We start from the raw sequence: 16544 nt of genomic DNA, 5'->3' as shown, positions 1-16544 counted from the left end.
TAGTTTAAATCATCTATGTAAAAACTTTGTTATCCAATGCAAATCTCACAGAACTCAAATCTAACTCACGTTTTAATTACAAAAAATATTTAAATAACTAAAAAACTCATGCGAGTCACGCAGTTGGTGTGGTGGCAGATTGCCATTGCTTGCTTTGACTTGCATCGCGGAGTGTGCCATTAAATGGAGCAAAACAACGAGCGCAAGCCACGTCGATGACTCTTTTTTTTTTAGCGCCGGTGAAAAGAAATAGAGGAGTCGATCTTTGTTTATCCCAAGGCATTCATGGACACGATGGCGCGGTTTCCGACGCCTCTGATCTCGGAAACTACTCTCGGTCAATGCAAAGATCTCACAAAGCTACCAAAACATAAGATCTAGACTCGCTCTTATTAATCCGATGGATTACAAGTCATTTATGAGCTAAGGTTAGAAAATTATTAATGGTCAATGGAAAGATGTCAGAAAGATACCAAAACATAAGATCTAGACTCGCGGTTATTAATCTGATGGATTACAAGTCATTTATGAGCTAAGGTTAGAAATTATTAATGGCCCCGACTGCCGACGTGCGATTTGGTTGCCATGCATCTCTACTTTTCCTCCTCGACAGGAAGTACCAACCAGCACGTGTAACGAATCATGGAGAGACATAGAAACGTGCTTCACGCTTGAGATGAAGTCAAAGTCATCTGTGGAGATACATGCATGGCAATAATAATTTATCAATTAATTACTAGTTTGAATTAGTTTTAGATCTTTTTTCTTTGCCATATGTTTATATGCATTGATCTGAATAGGTGGACTAGTTAATAATATTTAGTTATTTTAAATTATTTTTTGCTTTATTGATTTTTCAATGACTTATGAACTTTTATGACTGAGTTATGAATTATTAGCAACTATATAACATTGAATTTTCGATGATGTTAGCCTTTCCACTTTCATTAATTTTTTTACTTTAATAAATTTTTCTCCCTCATGCTGAAGTTTTGCTCATGGAAAGGACAGGGGTTGCAACTTTTGCATAAAAAAATGATTTTCCTTTCTTCCCACAAATTGATGAATGAGAACTCATAGTGCTTTTGTTTTTTTGGAACAAGAGTTCGTGGTTCTTTGAGATGTGTTCGGATTGGTATCTACCATGCAAAGGAATAATTGATTTTTTTTCAAAACTAATAAATTTGCATGAAGGAAGAGAATCATTCTTTGAGATCTGTGTATGGTGCAATCCATTATCAATATTATAAAAGAAGATCAATCTTCTTTTTTTTTTTTTTTTTTGCACAAAAGATACCAACGATTAACCCTCGTAGAACTATGCGCATGTGTTTAAAATTAAGAACGTTTTAAATGACCTAAAGTTGGCGCTCTCAAATTTGGCTTGAACAACTTGGCACCAGTTTTTCTATTAAATAAAAACTGGGCTCTCCAAAGTTGGCAGAACCATCGTGGAAATTTGTGCTTCGGCAACTGGGCTCCAGTTCTTCTATTAAAGAAAGTCTCTCGATTTCATGAATCTACTTCCATATAAATGCACGGTAGGAGATCGTAGGGCTTGCACCAAGGCAAAAAGCACAGCAAGTAGTGTTTCTGCTCTCTTGCAGTTATGGCTCTCCTTCACGTCCAACTCCCCAACTGCACCTTCAACTCTTCTCCTAAAGTTCCTACTCTAAGCAAGGGATGGGCTAGTCTGAGGGGAAAGGCCAAGGTTCCTGGGAATACCAGGAGACGCGTTCTTCCCGTTGTGCGCTCTGCTAATGGGAATGTTGCTGTGGTGGAAGCTCCGGAAGAGGTTCCAGCTCAGGTGACTTTGGGGAGGAGTAGCTTCCCTCCTGGTTTTGCCTTTGGTGTTGCCTCTTCTGCTTACCAGGTCTCTCTCTCTCTCTCTCTCTCTCTCACACACACACACACACACACACACACACACACACGCACAACACACAACAAGCACACTAAGTCACAAAAAAGAAGCATTATTTTCGTTAACAGGTGGAAGGAGCATGGAACGAAGGAGGGAGAGAGCCAAGCATTTGGGACACTTTCACCCATAACCAACCAGGTATCCACATATCCCACCTTCACTTAGCTTATGGACCTTTTAAGCACAATTTTAGAAGGAAGATTTAGAATATTAAGGAGAAAAACTTCGTAAGAAAAAGGCCTACAAAGAGTTTTTTTTTTTTTTTGATGTAAGTCTGGAAAGAGAGAGTTGTTCTTTCTTTTTTAAAAAAAGAATAAGCTAGACTACAAGGGCTAAATGCATGGGCACAAGAAAGTGCGGATCCTCTGTGTTTACTGACGTACACTCCATCTGAACTTTTTGGTTTATTGACATTTTTTTTGCACGGATAATGTGGTGCTTCACTTGCTGGGTTTCAGCATGGAATCACCGAGAACATGCACTACTGAAGAGAAGGGTGCCAATAAATGTATTCATTTGATTTGCAGAAAAAATTTTTTCTTACTAGAATAAATATATGATGTCTGAAAAAAATGGTGTTTGCATGTTTAGCTGTTCAAGAAAAAATAATACATTTTAGAGTAGCTTATGTTTGGTTGAGCATCTACTTTTTTGAGAAAATTATGTAAAATATAAGTTATACTCTTAAAAAAGAAAAGGCCTTTATCATATCCTATCTAAAAGCTTAAGGACATATTTGAAAAAAATAAATCTCGCAATTCCTAATCAGTGGAAATTGGACTTTCCTATACCCGACGTGACTTTTCTTTCTCATAAAATGCGGACATCTTACTCCCATGAGAAAGCTATTTTCTTATTTCTTTTCTTTGAAAACTCCAACTAAATATGATGCATTTCTTCATTGTTTCGTTGACCACACTTTTCTTCCTTTTTTTTTTCCTGCGAAGCAAACAAATCCATGTAATTTCATGGATAAAAAAGATCAGTACAAGCTAGTCACTGAGTGCAATTCATGGAGATGGATCCCTGACTAGCTTTTGGACTTACACATTTTCATTTGATTACTTCAGTCTCTTCTTAAAAAAAAACTATCACAGAGTGGATCCATTTGGAAATTGTTCAGATCTTAGGCTTAAAGTATCAAGACGAAGAAGCAGTTAATTTTTCCTCATTCTAATTTTCAGCACATGTGTAGATTTTACTAAAGTTTTGATGCCTTTTTTAATCCGAAAATTGCCTTCACATGTTATAGCAGAGATTAGATCACATGTTAGTGACACTTTTTTTATTTTTATTTTTTCAAGATAAAATCACAGACCACAGCACAGGAGACATAGCAACTGACTCATATCACAGATACAAAGTAAGTGGAGCAAAGAATTCTATGTTATACATTCCTGTCATTCTTCTATTGTATTTATTAAATGTTGACACAAATCTTTACTTAATCGTAATCGCAGGAAGATGTTAAAATAATGAAGGACATGGGCGTGGATTCTTATCGCTTCTCTATCTCTTGGTCGAGGATTTTACGAAGTAAAGTTTCGATCTTTTGAGTAATCTCATGTGCTTGAAATTATGTGAAAATGGAACCTAATCAAAAATCCAAGCCACCAATTGCAACTTAAAGTATTAGAACACAACCAGCTTATTCATAGGACTTTGCTTAAGAGTTAGAAAAAAAAAAGGTTTATTTGAATGTGGACAAAGCATAAAAAGACTCTGTTGCTTATTGTAAAGTTCATTTCGTTTTCTTATCACAAGCATCTGAACCTTGCAGATGGTACACTAGAAGGTGGGATAAACCCAGAGGGAATCAAGTACTACAATGATCTCATCAATGAATTAATAGATAATGGTAACAAAAACTAAGGTCCACCTTATATTTTTTTCTCATCTTAATGAGACACTCAGTAATTGTACATGTAATTACTGTGTCATTGTCTGCAGGCATAGAGCCCTTTGTCACCCTATTCCACTGGGATGTACCACAAGCATTAGAGGATGCATATGGAGGCTTTTTGTGCCGTAATATCGTGTAAGTACCTGAGTTGATCTTACTTCTTTGCAGCACTATCAAAAACTAAATTTATCAAAGAACTAATGACAAAACTAAAATTATACCCTTAAGTAATAAAAAAAAAAACCAAAAACAAAAATCACCAGAGCACAACCCCAAATAAATGAGATAAGATTTAAATACTCATAGTTAGCATTATAAATTTTTACTTTATGCAATATCCAGACTTACAGACTTACATAAATTTATTCATTTATGTTAGTATTTTCAACTGCTTCAACTTCAAGTTATCAAAATCGGTGTCTCCCACACTACCCCATCCATCTTGGATGGCTAACATCTGGGGAAAACAGAAGTACTGGCTTATCAAAACTAAAATGGTTCATGCACCAATATTTGTGTTTATTTCATCTAAATAAACTACACGTTTTCACTCTTCGCAATATGTACACAAGCAAGCAAATAAGAAGAATATTATTGGGATGTATCATGGCACATTTACTGGGGTATAAATGAGACAAAAACAAGCAGTTTAAGATCAGCTAAAACTCAGCTCAAACAATAATATAGCCAGCTCGAGCCAAGTTGGAAGACTAGTTTCAAGCCATTTTGAGGTTGGCCTGCTTAGAGCCAGGAACATCCTTTATGCACCACCCATCATAAAGCCTCCTTAGAGATTGGTGGAGAGGAGAACGAGTTCGGTGGGTAGGGATTCCTTTAGGCACTGCTGCACTGCCTTTGACCTATTTGTAGAGATTAAAAGTGCAGAGAATTGGAATTAAGAAGTAAGCGAGAGGTCAGAGATATAAAAAAGCTACACACTATCTTACAATATATAGAACAACACGATCACTTGCAGAATAAGATCGGTCAGTCCAGGATCAGAAGAACAAAGACCTAACATAGAAATGAACTTGGGATAAAAATTAAATTTATATAATGGCAACAAAGAAATCTTTATTAATAAAATAAAAATATTACAAAATCTTACTCAAGAGTCTCTCTCCAAAATACTCTAAGACGAGCATCTCAGAGACAAATTACTTGAGGGTCTCCACACCATTATTATAGTGAGAAGATGGGGATGGAACATAGCACACATCAACTCCTCAAAGGGATTTGGTAAGAGAGGATCATGCATGCCTATTGGATGACTAGAAGATTTGTAAGTATAGCAACAAAAGCACTCCCCAACATATACTCAGAGTCAGGAGCAATTATTGGTTGGACCAGGTCCATTGCTTAGCGGGTGGACCAGTTCAACTGTGAAGCAACACGCATACCGATGGACAAACCGGAAAAGAGCGTAATACACATGCTTCCATATGTGTTGCTTCATGGTTGGACTAGTCCACTAATTCAGCGGCAGATGTGGTTCAACTAAAAATTATACCAAAGTCAGACATCCCACTTTCACATCCAATCACATTTTTTTTTTCAAACAAAACAACGACTAGTGATGTTGGACCTAAGATCCTTCCAACTACTAACCTGCATCGACACTAAATCCAAAACTAAAACTATAATGCACTACTAAACAAAATTCTAATATAATTAGAACTTGACAATAAATCTCAATAAGAGAGACCGAGGCTTATTGATTCTCTTTCCCATTACATCCCATCTTAATAGCAAAATGTAGGCTTTTATAGATCTAATATCCAACGGTGCCTACGGAGTGTGTTAGCAAATGAATCTCGTAGGTGTTCGATTTAAGATCTAGTTCCTAAGATATATTTTATTTCTAAAAGAACATTTAAATATTTTAACAATAAATATAAATGTTACCAATAATTATTAAGTAATAATACTTATAGCCTAGGTCATGTTCATCTTATTTATTTCTTGAGCTCATAAACTTGGTGTATGTTTGGCTTGTTTACAAATTTATCAAACTAATATATGCAGCTGGATATGAGCTCATTCATTTGACAATCCTAGGCACATATAGATTGTTCTTACTTATCCAACTAGAGGTACAAAGTAATTGAGATTGCTCGAGACTATCAAAAAAATTTAGCATGGATAGCCTGAAAATCCTACTCGAATAATGAGTTCCAAACCAGTGGCTAATCCATTTGCATCTCTATCATCAGCTTATAAAATTCTGACCATCCATCAGTTTAGGACAATATTGTGAATAAGATTTTTAAATATGTTCATTTGTTGATTCATCGAACATACAAGGGATGTAGTGGCTATAGGAGTAATGGTTGTTCTAGAAGCACTTATATGGGGCAAGAGAAAAGAAAAGGACTGGAAAACGAATATCATCCATTGCACAAACTATTTGGTTTCAACACTCTTATTTTCTGTGCTTTGTTCTAAAGGGGAAAGAGAGGGGAAGAGAGAAATAACAAATGCCTACTTATTTTTCCCCTATTTAATAAAAGAATCCTGATCTACTAATTGGTCAGGAGGATTGATGATGCGGCATATATAGTGGGTCACATCACTGTTACCTATATATCTAAAAAAATTCAAACCAATTCATTTGAAGATGGATGGTTTATAGAACAAACTTCAAAAATTTAGGTGTGCAGAAGGATATGTTGTTTCATGGAATTGCCATTTTAATTTTTATGCAATTATGTCTATTGTTTTGTATGTCATTTGTGGATAAAAGGCTTGCAAACACTTGTAGTTGTTTTATAAATTCCTCAGGTTAATCTAAGCATTCTAATTACGTACTTAACTTTTCAACCTTCTATTCACATCCTTGACCCTCTATAAAAATGAATGATGTGGTTTTTATACATTTTTCATCTTCATACTCTTTTTGTTTCCCAGGCATGACTTCAAGGATTTTGCAAACATATGTTTTGAAGAATTTGGAGATAGAGTTAAACATTGGATCACGTTAAATGAGCCATGGAGTTTTTCTAGTATGGGATACTCCCTTGGTTCTCATGCGCCTGGGAGATGCTCTGAGTTTCTAGGATGTCCAGTAGGTGACTCCATGACAGAGCCATATATTGTTGCACATAATCTTCTCCTAGCCCATGCAGCAGCTGCTAGGCTCTACAAAGAAAAGTTTCAAGTAAGATGAACTTAATCTTATGATTCACTGATGCTTTTTTTTTTTTAACTATGTCCATCTATTTAACTCAAGAATATTGATTTGCAGCATTTCAAATTGCTAAGCATAAAAGTATTCATCCAATAGATATGCTGTCCCAAAGTGATGTAAACAGTTTAGGAAGTCAAATTGGCTAGTCAATCATTAGTGTGGATGATTCTTTTTAGCATGGATAATCTTTAGATGTGATATACAAAAACGTTAAACTTTTTTATAAAGTGTTTCACTATCTAATAAATAGCTAACCTACATCACTTATTTACTTTTTATCTATTGTTTTCATGCAAGATTAACTTTTTATCTTCTTTTAAATTAATTATGATATTTCAGGCGACACAAAAGGGTGAAATAGGAATTTCTCTTGTGAGTATGTGGTACAAGCCATATTCAAATTTCTATCAGGACAGAGAAGCAGCAAATAGATCCATTGAGTTCATGCTTGGATGGTTAGTTAAAGAAAGAAATATATATTTATCAATAGTTTTTTTTGACAGAATTATCAATAGTTGTACATGTAGATACACAGTTGCATGCATAAGATATATATGTTTTACAAGATGCTTCATAATTTCTAAATTCTACTTAGGTTCATGGATCCATTGGTGTTTGGAGACTATCCATTCAATATGAGGGCATTGGTTCAAGAGAGGCTCCCATATTTTACAGCTGAGGAGTCCGAGATGATCAAAGGATCATACGATTTCATTGGGATTAATTATTATACGTCTAGGTATGCTCAAGGTGTTCCAATCTCACAAGAGAGCTCACCTTCCTTAAGCATACAAGACTCATATGCTAACCAATTAGGTATGTGAATACATCATTTGGCTTATTTTGTATATTCATGTCATTTTTGGTATCTAGATCTTTATAATATATGCAAGATGATCCCAAGCTATGCTATGATCTTAGAACCATTTTCCTACAGCTGACTTTATGAAAGAAGAAATTAAGAGTTATAACTCAACCAACTAAATAACCTTAGTATTTGATTTTTTTTTTTTGGCTTTAAAATGTTGTTGCCAACTTTAAAGCTTGTGACATATAATATATTCTCTTCGATTTTCATGCTTAATAAGAATTCTACAAATCCTAATACGAAAACATTAACTGTATCACCAAAAAAATTGACTAGAGACACTTTGTTTATATTTAATTTATTTTAAGCAGCCTTTTTATTTTAATAGAAAAAACTAACCAAGCAAATTAATGGTTATCACAAACAATGAACTTTCGATCTATTTGGTATAAACTGAAATTTGTAGGTAGTTAGTAGTTTCAATGCAACAAATAACCTCAAGAATGCATATATTAAGAAGTATAATCATTTATCTTATGAAGTGTATGCGCATATGTATGTTTGCACGTATGTTTGCACGTATGTTTGCATGTATGTATGTATGTATGTATGTACAGAGAAAGTAGGTGCCAAACACAGATCCATGTCCATTGGTCGATGCTTTTAAATTCATTGTTACTTCTAATCAAACATATCTAATAATGCTAGAAAATATCATATCATTGTTTTGGAGATCAAAAGATACTATTATATTATTACAGGACCATCTAGATCTATCACAAGGCTTTTACTCACATAGAAATGTGAAAATAGAACAAAAATTTCACTATATACTTGGCAATGTTATTATGATAAAACATAACTTGAAAACTTTGTGCACTAATTACTAAATTTATTGGGGACCTATCTCCAAGACTAAGAACTCTTTAGTACTAGTGTATTTTTTTTGAGGTGTTAATGTGTTTAACCATGTGATTCTTTAATAAATATTTTGTGATATTATTATACTTGTTTAATATTGATTAAATGATCGACAATATTAGTGTTCTGTACTTAAAATATCCAGGTATCAGTTTTATAGTTCATATTCCCTTTTATTGGTACTGTCATGTATTTCTTTTTTTTTCTCGTCTTAGTACGTTCTTGCTTTACTTTCCCTCCAATCTAGTTTCTCTTTTGCAACTATAACAAATTCATACAATAAGATAGCACCAAAAGTGTCCAAGTTGCTGGGAGAGTGGTTGGTGTGTTAAATTTCACAAATTTGAATCACAATGTATACAAATTTTAATTTTTTTAGGCTTTTATCTAGACCTAGCTGGGTCCAACAGCTCAACCACTGGGAATGCTTTTCTCCCAAATTTTGAGTTATCACTAATCCGACTTGCCAGCCTCTTGGGTTGCAGGTCAAGTAGGTTGACCCGGTCGACTCAGCTAGGTCACAAAGAACAACCTATAAGGATCAGGAACCCTTTCTTCTTCATATAAAGTTATAAGATTTAATTTCCAATAAAAGAAGAAAAAAGTAAAAAGTTTAATTATTCTTTATTAATTGCATTTTATTTCTTATCACTAAAAGTAAGATGGTTATACTAATTTACTGAAATCTAGTCATCAATCCAGGCTGATCTAGTTGGGTCAAATGATTCAACCGTTAAGTTGAATGGTTTTCTACCAAATTGCAGGTTATTGCTGTTCTGACCTACTAAGGTTCTTGGATCATAGGTTGGGCAACTCGACTCGGTCAATCCAGCAGGATCATAGAACACTACTTATAATGATTAGGAACTCTTTTTGCTTGTATAAAGTTATAAGATTTAAGTTCCAGCATGAGTAGGAAAAAGTAAAAAAATAATTTCCTATATTGATTGCATTTTTTAGATGTTGGACATTGAAATAAAGATTCTTATAACTAACAAGATGATTATACTGATTTACTGAAACCCGGATGGGTCAAACTAAATTGACAATAATCTTTGGGCTCAAACTTCAAATTCTGAAGGCAACATTTGCATCATAAATTCTTATATACAATATGCAAATTGTGTTATAAAAATTTTTTTTCTAATGATTATGAATGTTTCTTCTTACAGATGAAAAAGATGGTGTTCCTATTGGACAGTTGGTAAAAACTTTATCTCATTCTATTACGATCTTTACTCTATATAAGAGTTGCACTTTAAATAAATACACACAAGATCATATTTTATTTTGATAAGAATTAATTATATCATCTGTTTTGTGTAGGTTATATATTGTCAATAGCTTGCATTCTATTTAAGAATTTTTGTCCTTCCTATAACTCATATCTTGACAAGTGATCGAGAGGTTATAAAAGGGCAATTTATACCCTTTTTTTCTACAAAGCAATGTTTTAATATTAGCTATATTACCAATTCTAATAAAAATTTGAATGTACTATGTTATTTTGTTACTTTCTTATAGTAATTGTATAGCCATTTATAACAAAAGAAAATGGCATTACTAAATAAAAGGTAATATTACCGGCCAAAATCTTCATCGATTAACTAAACATGCTTTGTGTGTATATAGATATGTTTATGTATGTATGCATATATGCATATATATATATATATATATATATGTGTGTGTGTGTGTGTGTGTGTGTGTATTATATATATATGTGCATGTATGTATGTATGTATGTATATGTTATTTTATTTGTCAGTAGTCATAAATAAGATAGAATTATAACTTCTTATGTATCATGACTGTTGTCATTTTTTGAGTGCAAAGGTGGTAACCCACCTCAAATTTTATTAAAATAATAAAATAAAAAGAAGAAAAACAGGAAAAAAGGAATAGAATTTAATAGGCTCAACAGAAAAAAGAAAAAAAAGAAAAATAAGAATACTCAAAAGAGCAGGATGCCCAACCCCACCCAACATGTATAGAAAGAAAAACAACCAAAAATAGGGTCCAGACAAAGAAAGGACCCTTGAACACACCCATGTAGCGTTTATCAAATACAACCAAAGTGCTATTAAATGGAAGAGAAAATGTGGCACCTGACATGCATGTAAAATGACATTTAGACAATCATTCAGATCAATAATCATGATGTTTAATTCTTCAGAAAACTTTGGCTTCCTCCATGACTTTTTCCTTAACATCATTAAAAGGTTCGACTTTAAAACTCCCTCATTTAGGACTCACTCATATGCATACATACATCAAGTACATAAAGTATGCACATATATGGATATATACATATGTATATCATGTATAATAATATTTTAAATGTAGACTATTTTTTTATCTCAACAAACAATAGAGAACCTAATATATGGGAGCTTTGAACCTACCAATCTTAATGTTCATTTTTTCAGTCTCTAAGACATACACTTATAATGAGGTCCTTCCATGAACTCCAAGCAAGTATTTAAGAAACTCTTTTAAGCAACTACCTAGCACTAGGATTTAGTATTATCTTGTATTCGAGTTGAGATCTACTACCATTGAGCAAATTAGGTTGACACTCCTTCAATTCTTGTATAGCCTCATTTCTATAAGTATGAATCTACATAAATTACTTATACCTATTTCTTATTGTTATTGCAATCTTTTGTTTTTATTTGTTAGTATAGATGATTGTATGATGCACTTTCTTGTATTGCAGGATGGAACTTGGGTATATGTTTATCCATATGGAGTTAAAGATCTCCTATTATATACAAAGAATCGCTATAACAACCCTACCATCTACATCACCGAAAATGGTTAGTTTTTTTACTTTAATACTTTAAGCATAATTTTACTAATAAGACCATTTAAATGGATATAAATTGTCTTAGACAAATAATATATGAAGTGTACTTTGTGCATATATATATGAGGAGCTTTCACCTTGCTTGTGAAAATTAGATTTTTAATAAAAAAAATAAAATTCAAAAGAAACTTCTTCTCCATTGTAGCTCTACTGTTTCAGCATACTTAGCATGTAAACACATGCATGAGTATAAGGCAGTATTATATTTTTACTTTTCTTCTTTCACTATAGATTTCTAAATTGTCAAACTAAATGAGGTAGAAAATGATGCACAATTAACAATATTTTTCTTAATTTTCCCTGGAGTATAGTAAGTAATTTTTGACTGATCAAATTACCTACTTTATAGGAACTTGTGAGCTGAATGATCCAGAAAAAACATGGAAGCAAGCTTCCTATGACCCATGGAGAATAAATTACCTATCTCTTCATCTTGCTCAAGTTCGTGAAGCCATACAGTAAGTTAACATTATGGAAAGTGGGTTTGTTGTTTTTCTTTATGTTAAATACTGTTTGACATATAAGAAAAATGGTGCACATGCATGGTAGGTGTATAAAAGAATACCAAAAACATATGATCAATGGGTAACACTTAACATGCATAGCCCCCTCCCCTCTCTCTCTCTCTCTCTCTCTCTCTCTCTCTCTCTCTCTCTCTCTCTCTCTCTCTCTCGCACGTGCTCGTGCTTGTGCGCTCGCTCTCATCCATGCGATGTCTCTTTACAGAGACAAACACATGCACAATGTATATGCACAAGAGGTTCAAGGATGATCGTGTCAGATAGTTTCCAGAGATTTTTATGGTTTTTAAGAATTATAGTAAGGGCAAAACAAATAAGAAAGCCAAACTCTTCTAAGAAACTCTCTAGTTTGAACCTAGAAGCTTGTCCCAAGTAGAGAGATGCAATCACTAATCAATGATTAAGTTTCATATACTTGAAACATTATTCATGTAAGTCGACCTCGGTAACAAGATCGAATCCAAAATCAACAATAAAACAAGTCAAATTTTATTTTTTTATGCTCCTATATGCATCCATTTGTTGCCAATTTTGGAATAGACTTCATGTGAAGTAATGCCTTTAATTATTTCTAAAACTGGAACCATGAATAAGTCACCATAATTATTCTCAAAGCTGCAATTAGAAGATGTAAATATTCAACACGGTTATGGATGACCAAAATCTATTTCCTGCCATATTACATGAAAAGATATCTTTTGTTTTACAAAAATGTAATTATGATAATTTCTTAGTATAACTATTGTAAAGTTAGCATAAGGACTATCTCCTTTTTAAGATTATTTTCTTGCTGTGCATATCTATGCTAAGCATGTAAATCACAAAATATGGAGCAAGCATAAAAAGTGGTCGCACTCTTAGGTTAGTCAGATCGGCATTTTAAATCCCATATATAAAGTGATGCTGTTCTTAAAATTTGGATTTATATTAGAAGACAGCCTAGGTAGACTCATCATGATGTCCATTTAATATTAAATGCATACAGTTGATGTATATATTTACCGTGTGAAACTCATTGAGTCTTATAACAATAGCTCAAGAAGAATCTCATCTTGTCCATCAAAGTTATTATCCATAATGTTCTTTGATACTATTTATCAATAATGTAGAAACCCAACTTAAGACTAAATGTATTCATTAGTCATAGTTAAAGTTTACATGTTAGATATATAGGAAATTTTATTAAAGTTATAATTATGATGCCAGAAAATTAGGCTAAAATTTATTTTTTAATGAATTATCTTCTTTTATTGCATGCAGAGAGGGAGTTGATGTGAAAGGATACTTTGCATGGGCTCTTACGGACAATTTTGAATGGAACGAAGGCTACACCCAACGATTTGGGCTAGTCTACATAGATTATGCTCATCACCTAAAGCGGCACCCAAAAATATCTTCCAAGTGGTTTGCTAGGTTTCTTGAATCCTAAGCATGCGTGGTTAGAGCATTGTCCCTCTTAAGAACTATCTCAATTATGACCATGCTATTTCAGGTTTCTTCCTCATCTCAAAATAGTAGGGATATGTTGAAATAAGAAGAGATGAGTAATAAATGTTTGTCGAAGATTGTTGATCAGTTGTTCGCAACGAATCTTATCTCTTAAGCAATCTCTTGCTAATTGTTATTTTATTTTAAAAAATACCTATTAAGCATTACAAGGGCAAGAATTCCAATCTTATTTTCTCAATAAATACACACCAATGTTCTAAGTTAACTTGGTATTTTATATTAGCCACAGAAAACTTCAAGCTTATGAGAGGGTCTAAACCAACACTCAAACAGTTGAACCAAACAAGGAGCAATGTCGCATTGCAACTTCTGGGAATTTGTAGAATGACTGCATAAAAATGAATGCTTGGATCATTACTATATCATATACCAACAATAAAGCTTGGATTCTTTGGTAGGATAAGGGATGGAGGGCATTGACATTTGGGCAATTAGTTAACACACATAATTATCCAGGCGTTCGGGCCTTTCGAACCACCCTCTAAAAATTTCAAAGTTTGTTTTTTTGGCACTTAGAGTTTAACTCAAGTTATGTTGAACCAGTGTCGTGCCCCATACCGGTTAGCTGTCGGTTCAGTATAGTATTGATTTGGTACCATACTGATATACAGTATAGACTGGCATGCCGATTCAAAACCGGCACACTATTTTTTAATTTTTAATTTTTCTATTTTTTAACATTTAATAAAATGTAATCAATTCTTTTGATTTTTTGAATAATCTTAACTTTAACTTGATGTTTTTTGATGTTTTCATTAGGGTTAAAACCCTAATTTGTGTTTTTATCACCCAATACATCTTAAATGATGCTTCTTAATCCTAAAGAAACCATAATTATATAATGAAATGCAAGATTATTGTTTCTAACTTTTGCATGAGTGGAGTCAAGATTATAATCCAATAGTGACCATAGGTCTTCGCATAGATAGTTAACTTGCGCTAAAAAAATTCACAATAAAGTTAAAATCAAAACAATGATGGTCTTTAGGGCATTCGGTCGAACCAAAATGAAAAGAAAAAAGGCAGTGATCCTAGCTTCTCATGCCAAGCGAAGCAACGTACAAGATCTAAAATTAATTAGTGAAATATAAAATATATGATACAATCAACAAGATGTATTTAAAGTATAACATACATCTGACATCTAAAATCACGTAGAATGGTGGAGTCTCTCATAAATATCAAAATCATATTCGTATGAAGGGAGCTTAAACTAATGCTCTATCCATATGGGCCCCCGCTCCTCTAAGCTCGTCGGACAGCCATAAAGTATGTAGCCCATATAGTCAATGTACGTGCTATGGGTGACGTGTCTTTCTCGGAGGAGTCATCTATCCAATATTGTGGCTGTGAAGCGACCCATCCCAATATGCCGACAGTAAATTCTGACCTATAAGATGCTTTAGGCTACATAAGATAGTAGCCATTAGAGGATGATGTGCTTGAAGCATCTACTTATAACGAAAGTAGCCGGCAACATATCCATAGGATCTCGTATAGAATTTCAAACTTGATGCATCTAGAGGTCCTACCCCATATTTTATATCATCTGCAGCAATCTCGCGGTCTCTTGGTCATGCACCGTGGTCTCTATCCTACGTGGCGTGAGTGATAAATTGAATCCCATCCTAAGGTTGTTAGCCATATGCAATGGTTTGACCTCCTTCTTGGCCACCAGATGATTGTGAGGGCCCCCTGATATCTGAATTTGACTCCTCCTCTATTCTCTTCAACGGGGCCTTGCCTTTGTCTTTAGTTTTCTTCTCAGTTGCTTTCTTTCCTATCCTAACCCTCTCTGACTAGCTTTGCTGCGATGATTGACCATGCCCTCTTGACTGATAGGACCGAATAGCAGGGCAGCCTCGTTCAAGTATCTTTTGATCAAATCACTAAAAGGATGTCTTGGATATAGAATCATCTAATGATCTTGTTTCCACTGACCCCTCTGCATGATCTGGTGAATATGAGTGTGGGATGTTATATTCTACCTATTGCTCCACATCTACCCTAGCCTCACTAAATACAATGCTAAATGGTTATGGAGGCAATCCTATCTCATCAAGCTCTAGCTCCCACTACTACCCCCAAGCCAACCAATCATCAGATCCTCATCATCCTGGACAAAATCATTGTGGAGCGGATCGTTATACGTCAACTCTACTTCCTCCTCAATATATTTAAGCCTCAACAGTAGATTGTAGCACATGTAAACTAGATTATTGAGGTGTTTCTGTGTGAGACGGTTCCCCTTTTTGTTGCGGATTGGAGCGAATGTGGACCAGTTACACTCACAGCAATTGGAAGACACCATCTATGAGAGGATCCGAATAACAAGCCGCCTAAGGTATTGGACTGACCCTCCAAAATGAAGCCACCACGCATATGCAAAAATATTGAACAAAATTATATATAAGTTGGTGGTAAGTGGCAACTGTAAATATCAATGAACCACCTAATAGCTATTGTTCCTATGTAATATAGCTAAATTCAACATGATAATACCTTTGTTGAGCATAGCTTCTCGTTCACTGAAACTATGGAAGCCCTTTCTAAATAGTTTTTTCCAGTGCAAAAAAGATATGGCCTGTGATGTTATAATATATTGAATAGATTTAAAATTATGGAAGACATACCTTACCTAAATTAACTAACTTTCTCAAAGTACAATGCTGCAATATCTAGATCAAGCTCCATCTTGTATATCTCACTATGCAGGGTGAACAGAAATTCTTTGTCCATTGCAATACTAGGGATGTTGTATCAAAACTTCAGGTTCAAGTAGTAAGCTGTCAATATTATTTGTAATTATTTTAGAACAATATGATCAACTAGAAGACTAGACAATGGAGAACAATGTTAATGCATATTTTTACCTGCTAGATGCAGCTCTCTACCCATTTGG

At 34.0% G+C, this 16544-nt stretch overlaps 1 protein-coding gene across 1 annotated transcript; it reads left to right on the top strand.

The window, feature by feature from the left end:
- The first annotated feature begins 1527 nt into the window (after positions 1-1527).
- Positions 1528-13708, top strand: LOC103719878 (furostanol glycoside 26-O-beta-glucosidase-like). The gene is made up of 13 exons (XM_089930162.1): positions 1528-1873; positions 1993-2062; positions 3229-3287; positions 3385-3460; positions 3705-3782; positions 3875-3962; positions 6735-6984; positions 7354-7469; positions 7610-7830; positions 9916-9947; positions 11463-11562; positions 11962-12070; positions 13394-13708. The coding sequence occupies exons 1-13, from the start codon at positions 1610-1612 to the stop codon at positions 13560-13562; spliced, it is 1632 nt and encodes a 543-aa protein (XP_089786288.1). The 5' UTR covers positions 1528-1609; the 3' UTR covers positions 13563-13708.
- Positions 13709-16544: the final 2836 nt, after the last annotated feature.

This window comes from Phoenix dactylifera, chromosome 4, assembly GCF_051530095.1.
Source record: "Phoenix dactylifera cultivar Ajwa chromosome 4, Ajwa_hap1_PhDact_Kaust_v1.1, whole genome shotgun sequence".
Lineage (NCBI taxonomy): Eukaryota > Viridiplantae > Streptophyta > Magnoliopsida > Arecales > Arecaceae > Phoenix > Phoenix dactylifera.
This window is presented reverse-complemented; position numbering and strand designations above follow the sequence as displayed.